Source organism: Eretmochelys imbricata, chromosome 2 (assembly GCF_965152235.1).
Source record: "Eretmochelys imbricata isolate rEreImb1 chromosome 2, rEreImb1.hap1, whole genome shotgun sequence".
In the NCBI taxonomy this organism is placed as follows: domain Eukaryota; kingdom Metazoa; phylum Chordata; order Testudines; family Cheloniidae; genus Eretmochelys; species Eretmochelys imbricata.
In genome coordinates this window covers 154,274,960-154,287,853 of record NC_135573.1, presented here as the reverse complement: position 1 = coordinate 154,287,853, position 12,894 = coordinate 154,274,960, and the positions used below count along the sequence as shown (strand labels likewise).

Genomic DNA, 12,894 nt, shown 5'->3' with positions numbered 1-12,894 from the left:
TCTTCTGGCTCTGTCAATCTCTTTCTTCACTTCAGCAGGTAGGTATTGTAGTTGTAAGAACGCTTGATAGAGATCTTGTAGGTGTTTGTCTCTGTCTGAGGGGTTGGAGCAAATGCGGTTGTACCATAGAGCGTGGCTGTGGATAATGGATCGTGTGGTGTGGTCTGGATGAAAGCTGGAGGCAAGTAGGTAGGCATAGTGGTCAGTAGGTTTCCGGTATAGGGTGGTGTTTATTTGACCATCGCTTATTAGCACCGTAGTGTCCAGGAAGTGGATCTCTTGTGTGGACTGGTCCAGGCTGAGGTTGATGGTGGGATGGAAATTGTTGAAATCATGGTGGAATTCCTCAAGGGCTTCTTTTCCATGGGTCCAGATGATGAAGATGTCATCAATGTAGCGCAAGTAGAGTAGGGGCATTAGGGGACGAGAGCTGAGGAAGTGTTGTTCTAAGTCAGCCATAAAAATGTTGGCATACTGTGGGGCCATGCGGGTACCTATAGCAGTGCCGCTGATTTGAAGGTATACATTGTCCCCAAATGTAAAATAGTTATGGGTGAGGACAAAGTCACAAACTTCAGCCACCAGGTTTGCCGGACATTATCGGGGATACTGTTCCTGATGGCTTGTAGTCCATCTTTGTGTGGAATGTTGGATGTAGAAGGCTTCTACAGCCATAGTGGCCAGGATGGTGTTTTCAGGAAGATCACTGATGGATTGTAGTTTTCTCAGAAAGTCAATGGTGTCTCGAAGATAGCTGGGAGTGCTGGTAGCATAGGGCCTGAGAAGGGAGTCTATATAGCCAGGCAATCCTGCTGTCAGGGTGCCAATGCCTGAGATGATGGGGCGCCCAGGATTTCCAGGTTTATGGATCTTGGGTAGCAGATAGAATACCCCTGGTGGGGGTTCCAGGGGTGTGTCTGTGCAGATTTGTTTTTGTGCTTTTTCAGGGAGTTTCTTGAGCAAATGCTGTAGTTTCTTTTGGTAACCCTCAGTGGGATCAGAGGGTAATGGCTTGTAGAAAGTGGTGTTGGAGAGCTGCCAGCAGCCTCTTGTTCATATTCCGACCTATTCATGATGACGACAGCACCTCCTTTGTCAGCCTTTTTTATTATGATATCAGAGTTGTTTCTGAGGCTGTGGATGGCATTGTGTTCTGCACGGCTGAGGTTATGGGGAAAGTGATGCTGCTTTTCCACCATTTCAGCCCGTGCACGTCGGCGGAAGCACTCTATGTAGAAGTCCTGTCTGTTGTTTCGACGTTCAGGAGGAGTCCACCCAGAATCCTTCTTTCTGTAGTGTTGGTAGGAAGGTATCTGTGAGTTAGTATGTTGTTCAGAGGTGTGTTGGAAATATTCCTTGAGTTGGAGACGTCAAAAATAGGATTCTAGGTCACCACAGAACTTTATCATGTTTGTGGGGGTGGAGGGGCAGAAGGAGAGGCCCCGAGATACCTTTCTCTCCTGCTGGTAATAGCTCACCTTACCTGATCACTCTCGTTACAGTGTGTATGGTGACACCCATTGTTTCATGTTCTCTGTGTATATAAAATCTCCCCACTGTATTTTCTACTGCATGCATCCAATGAAGTGAGCTGTAGCTCATGAAAGGTTATGCTCAAATAAATTTGTTAGTCTCTAAGGTGCCACAAGTACTCCTTTTCTTTTTGTGGTGAAAATAGTGTATCAAGCCTTGGTTCAGGAACCAATCCCCCCTTCATACCATTGATTCCTATGGGAAAAGCAGTTTCGACTTACGTTTCAACTTACAAAGCAATTCTGAGGAACAAATTGTGTCATAAGTCCGAGGACTCCCTGTAATGCAAACACACCCAAGGTCAGTCTGACCTAGAGGCTGACCACTGACTAGATGATGGGACATTGTGTGCAGGGTCATGACCAAACTGGGCTTAATGGAGGAACAAGACAGGGACAGGAGTGAACAGCAAGAGTAACAGCTCCCTCTGTCTGTAAAGATGTTTTGGGATGAAAAGGAGAAGAACAAAATTGCCAGTAAGCTCCAGCTGCTTTCTGACATTCCAGAGATGCAATGCAATTGTAAAAATAGCAGACTGATTAAGCCAGGCTTAAGATCATTTTGTATCACTAGAGTGGTACGGAGCAGCCAGAGTGTACCAGAGCATCTGGCCCAAAGTCTCTACCTAGTTTTTCTATCTATTTTCTGATGATTCTGACAGCATTTCTGCAAGTTCGATAAGATAATCATTTCTTCAGTCACCTAGCATGGAGAGTATCAGAAATATCGGCCCTGTCTACCTCACAACTCTGCTGAACATTTCACCAAGACAGACGAATTATGAGCACTATACCAGACTTCACCATTAAGGTGTCGTCATCCTTCACAGGAAATTATTCTACCATCTTTTTGCACTAATCCTGTCTATGACAGAACATCACCTTTGCACAGTCTGGTTGAACATAAGGCAGTCCTAATATACATAAAACCTATATAAGCGCTAAGAAAAATCATGTGACTGTTTGTGGTAGTTCACTTTAAATGCAAATTACACAAGACCTCAAAGTAGCCAAACGTATAAAGGAATGCATCAGACACTCTTATATGTCACCAGATCAGCCCATCCCAGAGAAAACAACAGCTCCCACAGTTAGATCTACAGCCATCTTCTGGGCAGACAGAGGTATGGCCACATCAGAAAAAATACACAAGGCAGAGCTGTGGACATTCAGCTCTTTCTGTAAGCACTACAGACTTGGCATACATTCCTCTGAAGATGCGTCCTTCAGGAGAAAGTTGCTCCATGTAGTGGTTCCCAGATGAACTCTGAAGTATTTCAAGAGAGGAGATATTCTAATCTAGCTAATAATCTTTCTTTTCTCTCTCTCTCCCTCCTTATTCTTTATTTATTGCTATGATTTCTCAGCTGTGAGAAGAAGAGGAGATCCCTTCCCTTAGAATGGCAAACTTCTTATCTGAAAATTTCCTTTTTAGAAATTGCATCTGCTGTAGTTCATCCCACCCAGAGGAAGGAGGGACATTGTACCATGTTTGAACACAGTTTACAGTTAATTGTTTAAAGCTTTGTTTAAAGTTACAAAGAATATAATTAGGTGTGGTTGCTAATGCTTGAATCTATTTACACAGTTGTGAAAATACTCAAGTGTACACCAAGAGGAAGAGGTGTGGCCTGAGGGGCACAGTTTTCATGGTTGCAGCAGTTCAGTAGCCCCCAGAATTCCAGCAGAGGCCCGCACTGAGCAGTCAGGACTAGTGGAGATGCTGGGCCTTCAAAAAGATGTTATTGGATAAGAAATGATCTTTCAGCATTTCCTCTTTTGTGTTTAGAATTACTCTGCACTTCTTCCTCCCCCCTGTAGTTGCTTCTTTTTGCCCGTCTCTGCTCCTCTGGGTCGACATTTGCAGTTAATTTTGTACTTCCTTTCCCCTGAAATAATAGTAAAATGGTAATAATTTGCCATTCTGTATCACCTTTCACCTGAAGTTATGAAAGTGAGCATTTGTAACCGCAGTGTTGGTATTGCTGTAATACTTCATTGCCGAGCAAAGGAGTGGCAGCACACTTGGTAGAAGATTGGGTCAGGCATGTTTCCCATGGAGAGCCAAGAATATTTGGCAGCTTGTGAGAGCAACTCTGTTCTGCCCTAAATGAGTATGTAGGATAGTTATTCCATCCTATCACTAAAGTAAGTCCAACTTGCTTCACAGCAGTTTAAAGCACATGATTTATCCAGAACTGTGATTTGCACGAGCTCTCAACCCTTCAGCATCACAACAGTTTGTGGCTGCAAGGCTGAATCTTTTGATGAAGAGGAAGAAGGCTTTCATTGGCAGGCCATTGTTTTCCTTGGATGTTCATTCTACAGCGAGGCAGGAGTCACAGCTTTCAGCTACTTGCACAGCTGAGAAGCTTGCAAATACTTGTGTGCGTGTGTGTCAGTCCCAAAATTAGGCAATAAAAAATCAGGATACGCACTCCTGAGTCTGTCTGGTAGAATCTACCTATTGTCGAGGGCTCTACGCAGAAAATGGGTGATTTTCCTTACAGTGCCATATGTGTGTCAAATCCTGGGCATCACACAGAGTGTTAAGAATAGAACCTTTGATTTTATTTGCTGTAGCTTTGTGTTACAACTTTAAGGTTAAGTAAATGTAATTGTGTTTGTTATAACTGGAGATACAACAATGAAAATTATTTATAGGATCTGACACCAACAAAACCTTTACTCTTTTTGTGAGGATGAAGAACTGTGAAATTTTATTGATAGGCTACTTCTTAAATGCATTTCGTTTCCAGCCTTTGCCATAATTTTAAAGTGCTTAACTTCTACAGTACTAATTGTGTTCATGCTTTGTTTTAAGGTTCACTATGATTTTGGATTAAGAAATATTTTATCTGTCTTAAGAACTCTTGGAGCAGTAAAAAGATCCAATCCCAATGAGCCAGAGAAAACAGTAGTGATGAGAGTTCTACGGGACATGAACCTCTCCAAGCTGGTATCATAACATTGATTACCTTCACAAAACGCTTTTTAAAAATGTATTTATTACATGTTAGTATGAAATAAAGTTTATTTTCTCAGCAGTAGGCTACATCCGTTGGCAATGATACTACTTCTCTTTTAATGTCTGGCATATCAAAGTGATGGGGCTCTGAACCCATTTTTTCCTTTTTATGAAGAGAGGACAACTCTCCCCCCTCCCCTCCCAGCAATCAAAGACTTCAAATGAGGAAATAATAAGAAGAAATCCTATAAGATCTGAGAGGAAAATCTAGCCTGATTTTTAAATTACTTTTATATGGAATGGAAAGGAGAGCAAACAAAAGAGAGAGGGAAAAAGAGCACATTGAATTAACATTTCATCTGTCATTTTAGATCCCTAGTAATCCAGAATTTCAATTTACACTAATTCTTGGCCATCTGCCTTTTCAGACATCATAACAACCAGAATGACTTATAGTGAGTGAGCTGTTTTGAAGCAGCTAAAGAATACTTATCTACTCTATTCTCTTCCACCATTACCCTCTTCTATCCAAAGAATTCTTCGTTTTTTCCATTTTGCTGTAGTGGGAAGATTATATACTATGTGTAACCTCTGTTAAAGTACACAAACACCAGATTCACAATTAACTGTCTTGCTAATTCATGCACATTTTTAAACCACAGTCTATATTATAATGATTTACATAGGAAAAAAATTAGACTTCAAGAGAAGAAGTAAGGGGAAATCTAGCCTGTTTGTCTAAAGGACTAATGGATGGAGAGATTTACAAGAATTGTACTAAAATTTAAACATTCACATACATTTTAAGTTAATATGTAATTTAGAAATTCCTATCTATGGCTAAATTGCTTGAAAGTCATTTTAATAGCATAAATCCACTCATAATTTTCACGTTTGTTTTAGAAAAGAGATCTATTTTACTACTGTCATTTAAATAACATATTCTTGCAGATTGTAATTACAATAATAATTATTTTCAAAGAATAAATAATTGTTTTTTTTCCCTACTTTTTAATTGACAGGTAGATGAAGATGAAGCTTTATTTATGAGTCTGATTAATGACCTGTTCCCTGGAATTACTCTTGATAAGGTTGGGTATCCTGAACTGGAGTCGGCCATTCGGAAAGAGACAGAGAAAGCAGGGCTTATTCATCATCCTCCCTGGATTCTTAAGCTTATTCAGCTGTATGAAACTCAGCGAGTCCGACATGGTTAGCATGCCAAATGAGGGTTTCATACTCTATTATAGCAGTAAAGGCTTTTATATTTGTTTTCTACAAATTGTAGATTTTTTTCTTTAATAATGTATTTTGAAACTAAACAGATGTCGTTTTTAAAGCCTCATATGGATATTTTTATGAGAAAATTGTTAAGAATAATTTTTATCATAAACAAAGAGCCCACCTTGTCCTCATAATATTGACAATTTAGCTGTGCTATGGTATGTCTTTTTATGGGAAATCTTCTCGCCAAACTCAGAAACAGCTGATTTTGCTCAATATTCTGAAAAAAGTCAAATTCAGGCAGAGACTAATCATGGCTCTTTTCAGCTCAAAAGGTGAATGTTTCCTATAGTTATGACCATGTTAAAGTGAAGAGGTTGCAAATGAACTGTCTTGAATCCTTAACTGTAATGGGTACTATCACATGCCTGTTGTACTTCCAAACACCATTAGAACTTCTCTGTTCAATGCTGATCTCTTCAGTTGAAGAAAGATAGAATAGAAATTGACACAGTCCATAGAAGGGTAACAAAGACAGTGGTACAGCCAGATTTACAAATGATGGGAGATTGCAAACACCAGAATTACTTAGCCTGGAAAGGAAAAGAGATAAAGGGACTCTGATTAAATTTCTCAAGATTTATGAAGGGATTTGTAAAGGATGATCCTTTTTATGCTTTCCCATAGTGCACAAATCAGGGGTCTCTAGCTTAAACTAATACCCTGGTGCATTTAGAACAAATAAAAGGAGATCTTTCTTCACAAAAGCATATTTAAATCTGTGGTCTTTACTGTCTCAGAAAGTCAGTTCACATATTATGTCTGGTTAAACTAAAGAGCTGAATAATGTTATGGCTAATAATATTTCTTTTTGATTCATTGGTCTAATGCAGAATGAAATTCTGAGGCTAATATAATACCCTCTAGGGGCAATACCAATGTGAGGGCCAGGGAAACTTCAAGGTTCCCCTTGTAGAATTTCCTTTGAATTTTACTCTTGGAGTGTGGGATTTGTGTCCAACTGCAAGAAACTGAACATTCACCCGCAAACACCACAATTCCCCTGAGATCCACACAGATCCCCAAGATCCCTTGAGAGCAGAGGGTCTGCTGTTCAGTGCCTCCATATTGGGTCTGGGCCCCTGAAACTCTGGCCCAGCTCCCTGGCAGTGCAGCTCCAAAGGAAGCTGTGAGATCTGCTGTCAGAGACTCCCTTGCAGATGTTTGGCCTAGTAATACTCCTTTTAGGTGGTTGCCAAGGCAGAGAGGCACCACTGAAAAGTTAACATCACCTTTACCTGTATTAACTTTCCACCGTTAATTTTATAAATTGGAGGGCAGACAGTGCACATTCCCTTAGCTCCAGTTCCTCCCAATACCCTCACCACTCCTGGATCTTCAGATCTATGAGAGCTCTCCAGGGGACCCAGAGTGAAATGGTAAGAGTGCTGCAGAGTGCTGTAATTGTTCTCTTCTACAGGGAGAGAGGGAGATCTGTGTATGTTTAGAGTCCCCTCTGTGCGCAGATCCTAGAGGCATGCTCTGCATTATGGGCCTAATCCAAAGCTCATTGGATTCAGTGGAGAGTCTCTCTCTAACTGGAATGGGTTTGGCTCAGATCTTATGTTCCTAATGTAGGGCTGGATCCTGCACAGTTCTGAGCACCTCCTATGAGATATTGAACACATACAACTCCTATTCCTTTTAGAGGGAGTCACAGTCACTCTGCATTACGCATGCTTGGGTCCATAATGTTGGTCAGAAGCTCTATGCTACTAAATCCCTCCATAACTTTGCATCCAAGATTTTCAAAGTCACCTATGGGATTTCGATGTCCAATTTCCATTACAATTAATGGGAAACGGGCATCCAAATCTCTAGGTGACTTTGAAAATCTCAGTCTGAATCTCCCATCTGCTTTCAAACTATGTCATTGTTTCTTGGCAAACAGCTTTTTTGAATTAATATAAAGTAACTGAATAGGATCAGCTATAGCCTAATTTTAATTTATTGTTTAAGAACTCAGTTGGCAACATGAGTATAAACTGATGAAGTAACAAGTTTGTCTGTTACTAAGAAAAATATATCAAAAATGTCTTCCTGGTTTATGCAAGTGTATGTTTTTGTTCCTTGTCTCCAGGAAGAAATGTTCAGTTTTGTATATCACTTGGAACAACTCTTTCTTGTAAAAGATATTTAAAAATGATTGTTTTTGTTTACCACCAATCAATTGAGTGTCACCTCATATGAACATCGAAAGACAGCTGTGTTTTCCAGTTAGAAAAAGGAACAGAACTGCCTACGGGAGGATAGAGAGCCACATTGGCTTGCCTAGCAGAATAAATCAGGCATTTATGAAAGGCTTTAATAAAACATTTAAAAAATTAATTTCAGTCAACATCAAGAAAGTGGAATGAAAAACATCTTTTTTAAATTTAGTTTTGATTTAAAAAAAACAAGTTTCTTATGTAATGCATCATTAAATTGGTGTCTGACATTTTGGCATTTTATTTAAAACAAGTTTATGTTATTTTAAGGTATGATGACTCTGGGTCCGACTGGTTCAGGAAAGACAAAATGCATTAATATCTTGATGAAAGCCATGACAGACTGTGGCACTCCTCATAAAGAGATGAGGATGAACCCAAAGGCAATTACAGCTTCCCAGATGTTTGGTACTCTGGATGTTGCTACAAATGATTGGACAGATGGCATTTTCTCTACTTTATGGAGAAAAACTTTAAAAGCAAAGAAGGTAACTGGATATTGTGTTCTGACAGCCAATAATAGCATGTAATACTGTTTCTGTAAGATATTATTACAAAGCAACACATCCCTTTCAGTGCTTCATTTACATGAAGGGTCTGTTTTGATCAAATCAAATTTGAAAATATAATATTTTAGTTGTTGTTTGTGTCTGAGGGCTTGTCTTCACTACTGCGGTAAGTCGACCTAAGTTACGCTACTCCAGCTACATGAATAATGTAGATGGAGTCGATGTAGCTTAGGTCAGCTTGCCTCGGTGTCTTCACTGCGCTGCGTCTATGGGAGATGCTCTCTGGTCGACTCACCTTAATCTTCTCATGGAGCTGGAGTACTAGAGTTGACCGGAGAGTGTTCTGCCATTGATTTAGTGGGTCTTCACTAGACCCGCTAAATTGACATCCACTGCAATATCCCTGGAAGTGAAGACAAGCCCTGAGCATTTAGGAATGTATACAGGGTTACTCTGAAGTACATGCCAGAGAACACTCACCTCCTTAAGCACAGACTTGAGGTTCTGGGGCTGGATCAGTGAGCTCTGTAGGGTTTTATTTCCTCTTTCATCTTCTGTAAACCTTTAGTTCTTCCATTCTTTTCAACTCCCATACAAAGATTTTCAGTGGTTTAATATAGAGACAAAGTGGGGGAATCTCTCCCACCCATGTTTTACATCCACGCCACTCCAGATCAGTAATTATATTGGAGCAATGTAGTTATAGCCTCAGTTGAAAAATGTTGCATACTGATTTCTCTTCTCTCTCCTCAGACCTGCCAACAGTGCTGCCACAGAGCCATATATGTTATGAAGGTTGCATTGTGTTTTATTTAGGCCTTGGAAAATGTGAAAGGTTGATATGAAAGAATTAGGTATCATCTGTTAAGGGATTGTAGGCCTGCTCCTGTTCTCACTGAAGTTAATGGAAATTGTTTTCACCCGCTTCTGTGGGAACAGGATCAGGCCATATGGCTGTCACAGGGGAAAGCAACATCTCTCTGTATATAACAACTGAAGTTAACTTTTTGTCACTTTGATCAAAAAATCTTTGGTATGACACACAGTAATGAAGTGAGATTTCAAATCACTGGGTAAATAAGGAAAAAAAGGAAATATTATGATTAATAATAAAGCATTCAGCACCAGATCAGATAATTTGTAAGTCAATATTATATAAAGTAATGTATTCTCCTGTGTTAAAAAAACTATATTTTTGATCATAGTATTTACACTTGCACATGTATGTTTTAGGGAGAACACATATGGATAGTTTTGGATGGTCCTGTGGATGCAATATGGATTGAAAATCTGAACTCCGTTCTAGATGATAACAAGACCCTTACTTTGGCTAATGGAGATCGTATTCCAATGTCCCCAAACTGCAAGATTGTTTTTGAGCCCCATAACATTGACAATGCTTCCCCAGCAACAGTATCTCGTAATGGGATGGTCTTCATGAGTTCCTCAGTGTTAGATTGGAGGCCTATTTTAAAGGCTTGGCTGCAAACTTTGCCTGCTACACACTCTGATGTCCTATGGAACAGCTTTAACAGTGTATTTCAGGTATTAAGGCCAATACTTGCTACAAATTAAAATGAATTGCAATCTGCTTATTTAACACATCTGGATAAATTAGCATTATTTTTCCTAAATTCTACTTCAGTTGTTTATCCCATTTATTTATTTAATAAAATAAAGAACTGACATGAAGGATAACCACAAGACATAATGCGGACAAAGAAAGGGCCTATAACAATAGCTAACGTAATCTAAATGAAACGATATTAGGTGGATAATATGGCCACTAATTTGAGTGGTGGGAGAGCTTTTCCCTTTGTTTTTATTTTTTTAATCTGTTGGCTGGTTGGAGATAAATTATTATCTCCATTTGATTATTTTATGCTGCTGGCTGGCAGAATTAATTTATGCTGCTTGGTGACTAACATTGTTTTAGGTATTTTAATTATCACTAGAGTGCTCAGGAGGGTCTAAATGGGCTTTTTTGTTTGTGTTATATTTAAATAAATAAGAAAAAAATCAGGCTAAATTCATCCTTATTGAAGCTCTGTTAACTTCAGTTACAGCAGGGGTGCATTTGATCCATGAAGTGTATATTCTGTAGCACCATGCACTTTTAAGTTAAGACTTGTGTGCATGATACTTTTGACATAGCATCTCTTTAATAAATTATTAGGCTAAATCATGCTGAATCCAAAAAGACCAGAAGGAAAATCCAGAATGTCTTATCCTTCCATACTACAAGTACAAAATGCTATGTAACCCTCTGCAAGATATTCATGAATGAGGCAAAGGCTGAGAATTGACAGAGTTTTCATTAATCACCAGGGACAGCCCTACACAGTGGTGGATGTATATTAGTCTTACATGTAATAGACAATCTCTGATGCAACTGAAACTTAATTTTTCTTCATAAAACATTACTACTGAAAGTTAATGCTGTGTATTCTTTTTGCCTTTGTAATTTTCTTCTCATTTCTTTAGTTGCCACCTGTAGTAGCACAACTGAAACCTATCTTTCCTTTCCTTTCCTTTCCCATTAACTGTCTCTTTTGCCAATTCTCCCTGTTCATTTACCTCAGATTCCATAGTTGTTTTTTCCCCACCTTTTTCATTTTTGTTGGAGTCTACAAGTGAGGTTTTTCTTGTGCTGGCCTTTTGACCTGTCATTGTAAAAAATTTGTTTATAAATATGACAAAAGCAATGACTAATATACTATTACAATAGCTAGAATGTTAACAAATGACTTCTCATAGAAACATTTCATCTTAGTTCCTTCCCATTTACATTGAAACCCACTTCTGGCATTACATTCATTTTGCTGTAACCTCCAAAAAGTAATGCTCAGACTTAATATTTCCTGCAGCGGTAAGAAAGGTAATTTTTATAATGAATTTTTAAAATATGCTTCCAAAATAATGTATATTTGGGTCAATTTACTGTTTCCATCCCATGATCTTCTTTTATATTTTATGCTGAATCTTGTTCTGAATGCATAAGAGTGACATTTTTCAGAAAAAAAGTGTATTTTATTCGCCTGAGAGATGGAAAAGCAGTGAAATATAAAGTTTTTTCCATGCTGAAGGCTGTATTTGGAACTATCCAAATGTAAACCAAAGTTGTCAGACTGTCAGTTCTCCTTTCATTTTTAATGAGCTAGCTTTGCTTCTCAAATAATGTGAGCGATAACGCTGATTTTACAGATGGAGATAATACTGATTCCATATACAGATGGCTTCTTTTTCTCTTCTTACTTTTTTCAGTATATAAAAAATTGGATAAGTAAACTATACAAGAGAACTTCATAAAATAAAGTGTACTAACAGCAGTATTCAAACTTCAAATACAGGATTACTCACATTAGACCCAGTATCGATAAAAATACAGAGATGATAGCTTATAAGTAAGTAACGTAGTAGAACAGTGTTGATAATGCTACAGAAGGGACAGAATCTGTCTTCAATTACCACTTGTGCAAAACCACTTAAATCAATGCGAATTGAACTAAATTTGGCTCTGAATTAGGTGAGAGATCAAATGCAGTATTTATAGTTCGTTTACAAGGAACAATCAGTTCTTTGATTATACAGCATTAAAAATCAGTATATAAGGTAAACATGATCCATGAATGAAATCTCAGGGCCAGTTCCTAATCAGAAACAAGAACTGTGAATCAGAGTTGCCATATTATTTTGTCTGGCACAGATGTCCTGACAATTTGTACTAAGCCATAATGTAAAGGGACTGTCAAGGTAAATATTGTTATAATTCTTGTCATGATAACATTCTGTTAAGAGACCAAAAATAATACCAATATTTTAAATTTACTTTCATTATCAAAGGATCCCAAAACACTTTGCTGTGCAAGAACCACTTCACCCACTACTGAACACATGTGGTGTGGAATTGCAGCAGCTGTTTAATAGCAAACAGCAGTGGTGGACAACAGTTTAGGACAGGAAGTGAAGAAGATTACACATCATTATGAAACTTTGGGGAAAATGTATCTATTTACTCATTTATAAAATATACACAATTACAGAAGTTCAGCTTTCTATATAAAATGTGATATAAAGACCAAAAGAAAAGAGAAGAATAAACTCACAAAAACCTATTTTCAATAGAATCAGGACTATCTTTGAGGTCTCTTTTTTCCATAGGAGCTTTTTCAGTCAGGTTACTGTGACCCTCAGAAGTGGCTTCAAAATATTAAACTTTACTGTCCACATCTAAAATCCTAACACTAAGCTCTACATGCACATTTCCTCTCCCTGAGTTATACAGCCTCCTATAACTGATAGAGTTGCTTTTTTGCAAGAGGTAAGCATCTGGGGAAGTTTCTGGAGACTGAAGTAATCAGAGGAATCCTACAAAGAGGATGCTCAGTTAGTGG

The 12,894-nt window shown here is 38.5% G+C and overlaps 1 protein-coding gene across 1 annotated transcript in view; it reads left to right on the top strand.

Annotated features, from left to right (window-relative positions):
• Nucleotides 1–12,894, top strand: part of LOC144260155 (dynein axonemal heavy chain 5-like) — a 259,923-nt gene that overhangs the window by 109,892 nt on the left and 137,137 nt on the right. The window contains exons 35-38 of the mRNA XM_077808714.1: nucleotides 4,357–4,491; nucleotides 5,523–5,712; nucleotides 8,262–8,479; nucleotides 9,734–10,045. Of these exons, the coding sequence (XP_077664840.1) occupies nucleotides 4,357–4,491; nucleotides 5,523–5,712; nucleotides 8,262–8,479; nucleotides 9,734–10,045 (855 nt within the window). The remainder of the gene's footprint in view (nucleotides 1–4,356; nucleotides 4,492–5,522; nucleotides 5,713–8,261; nucleotides 8,480–9,733; nucleotides 10,046–12,894) is intronic.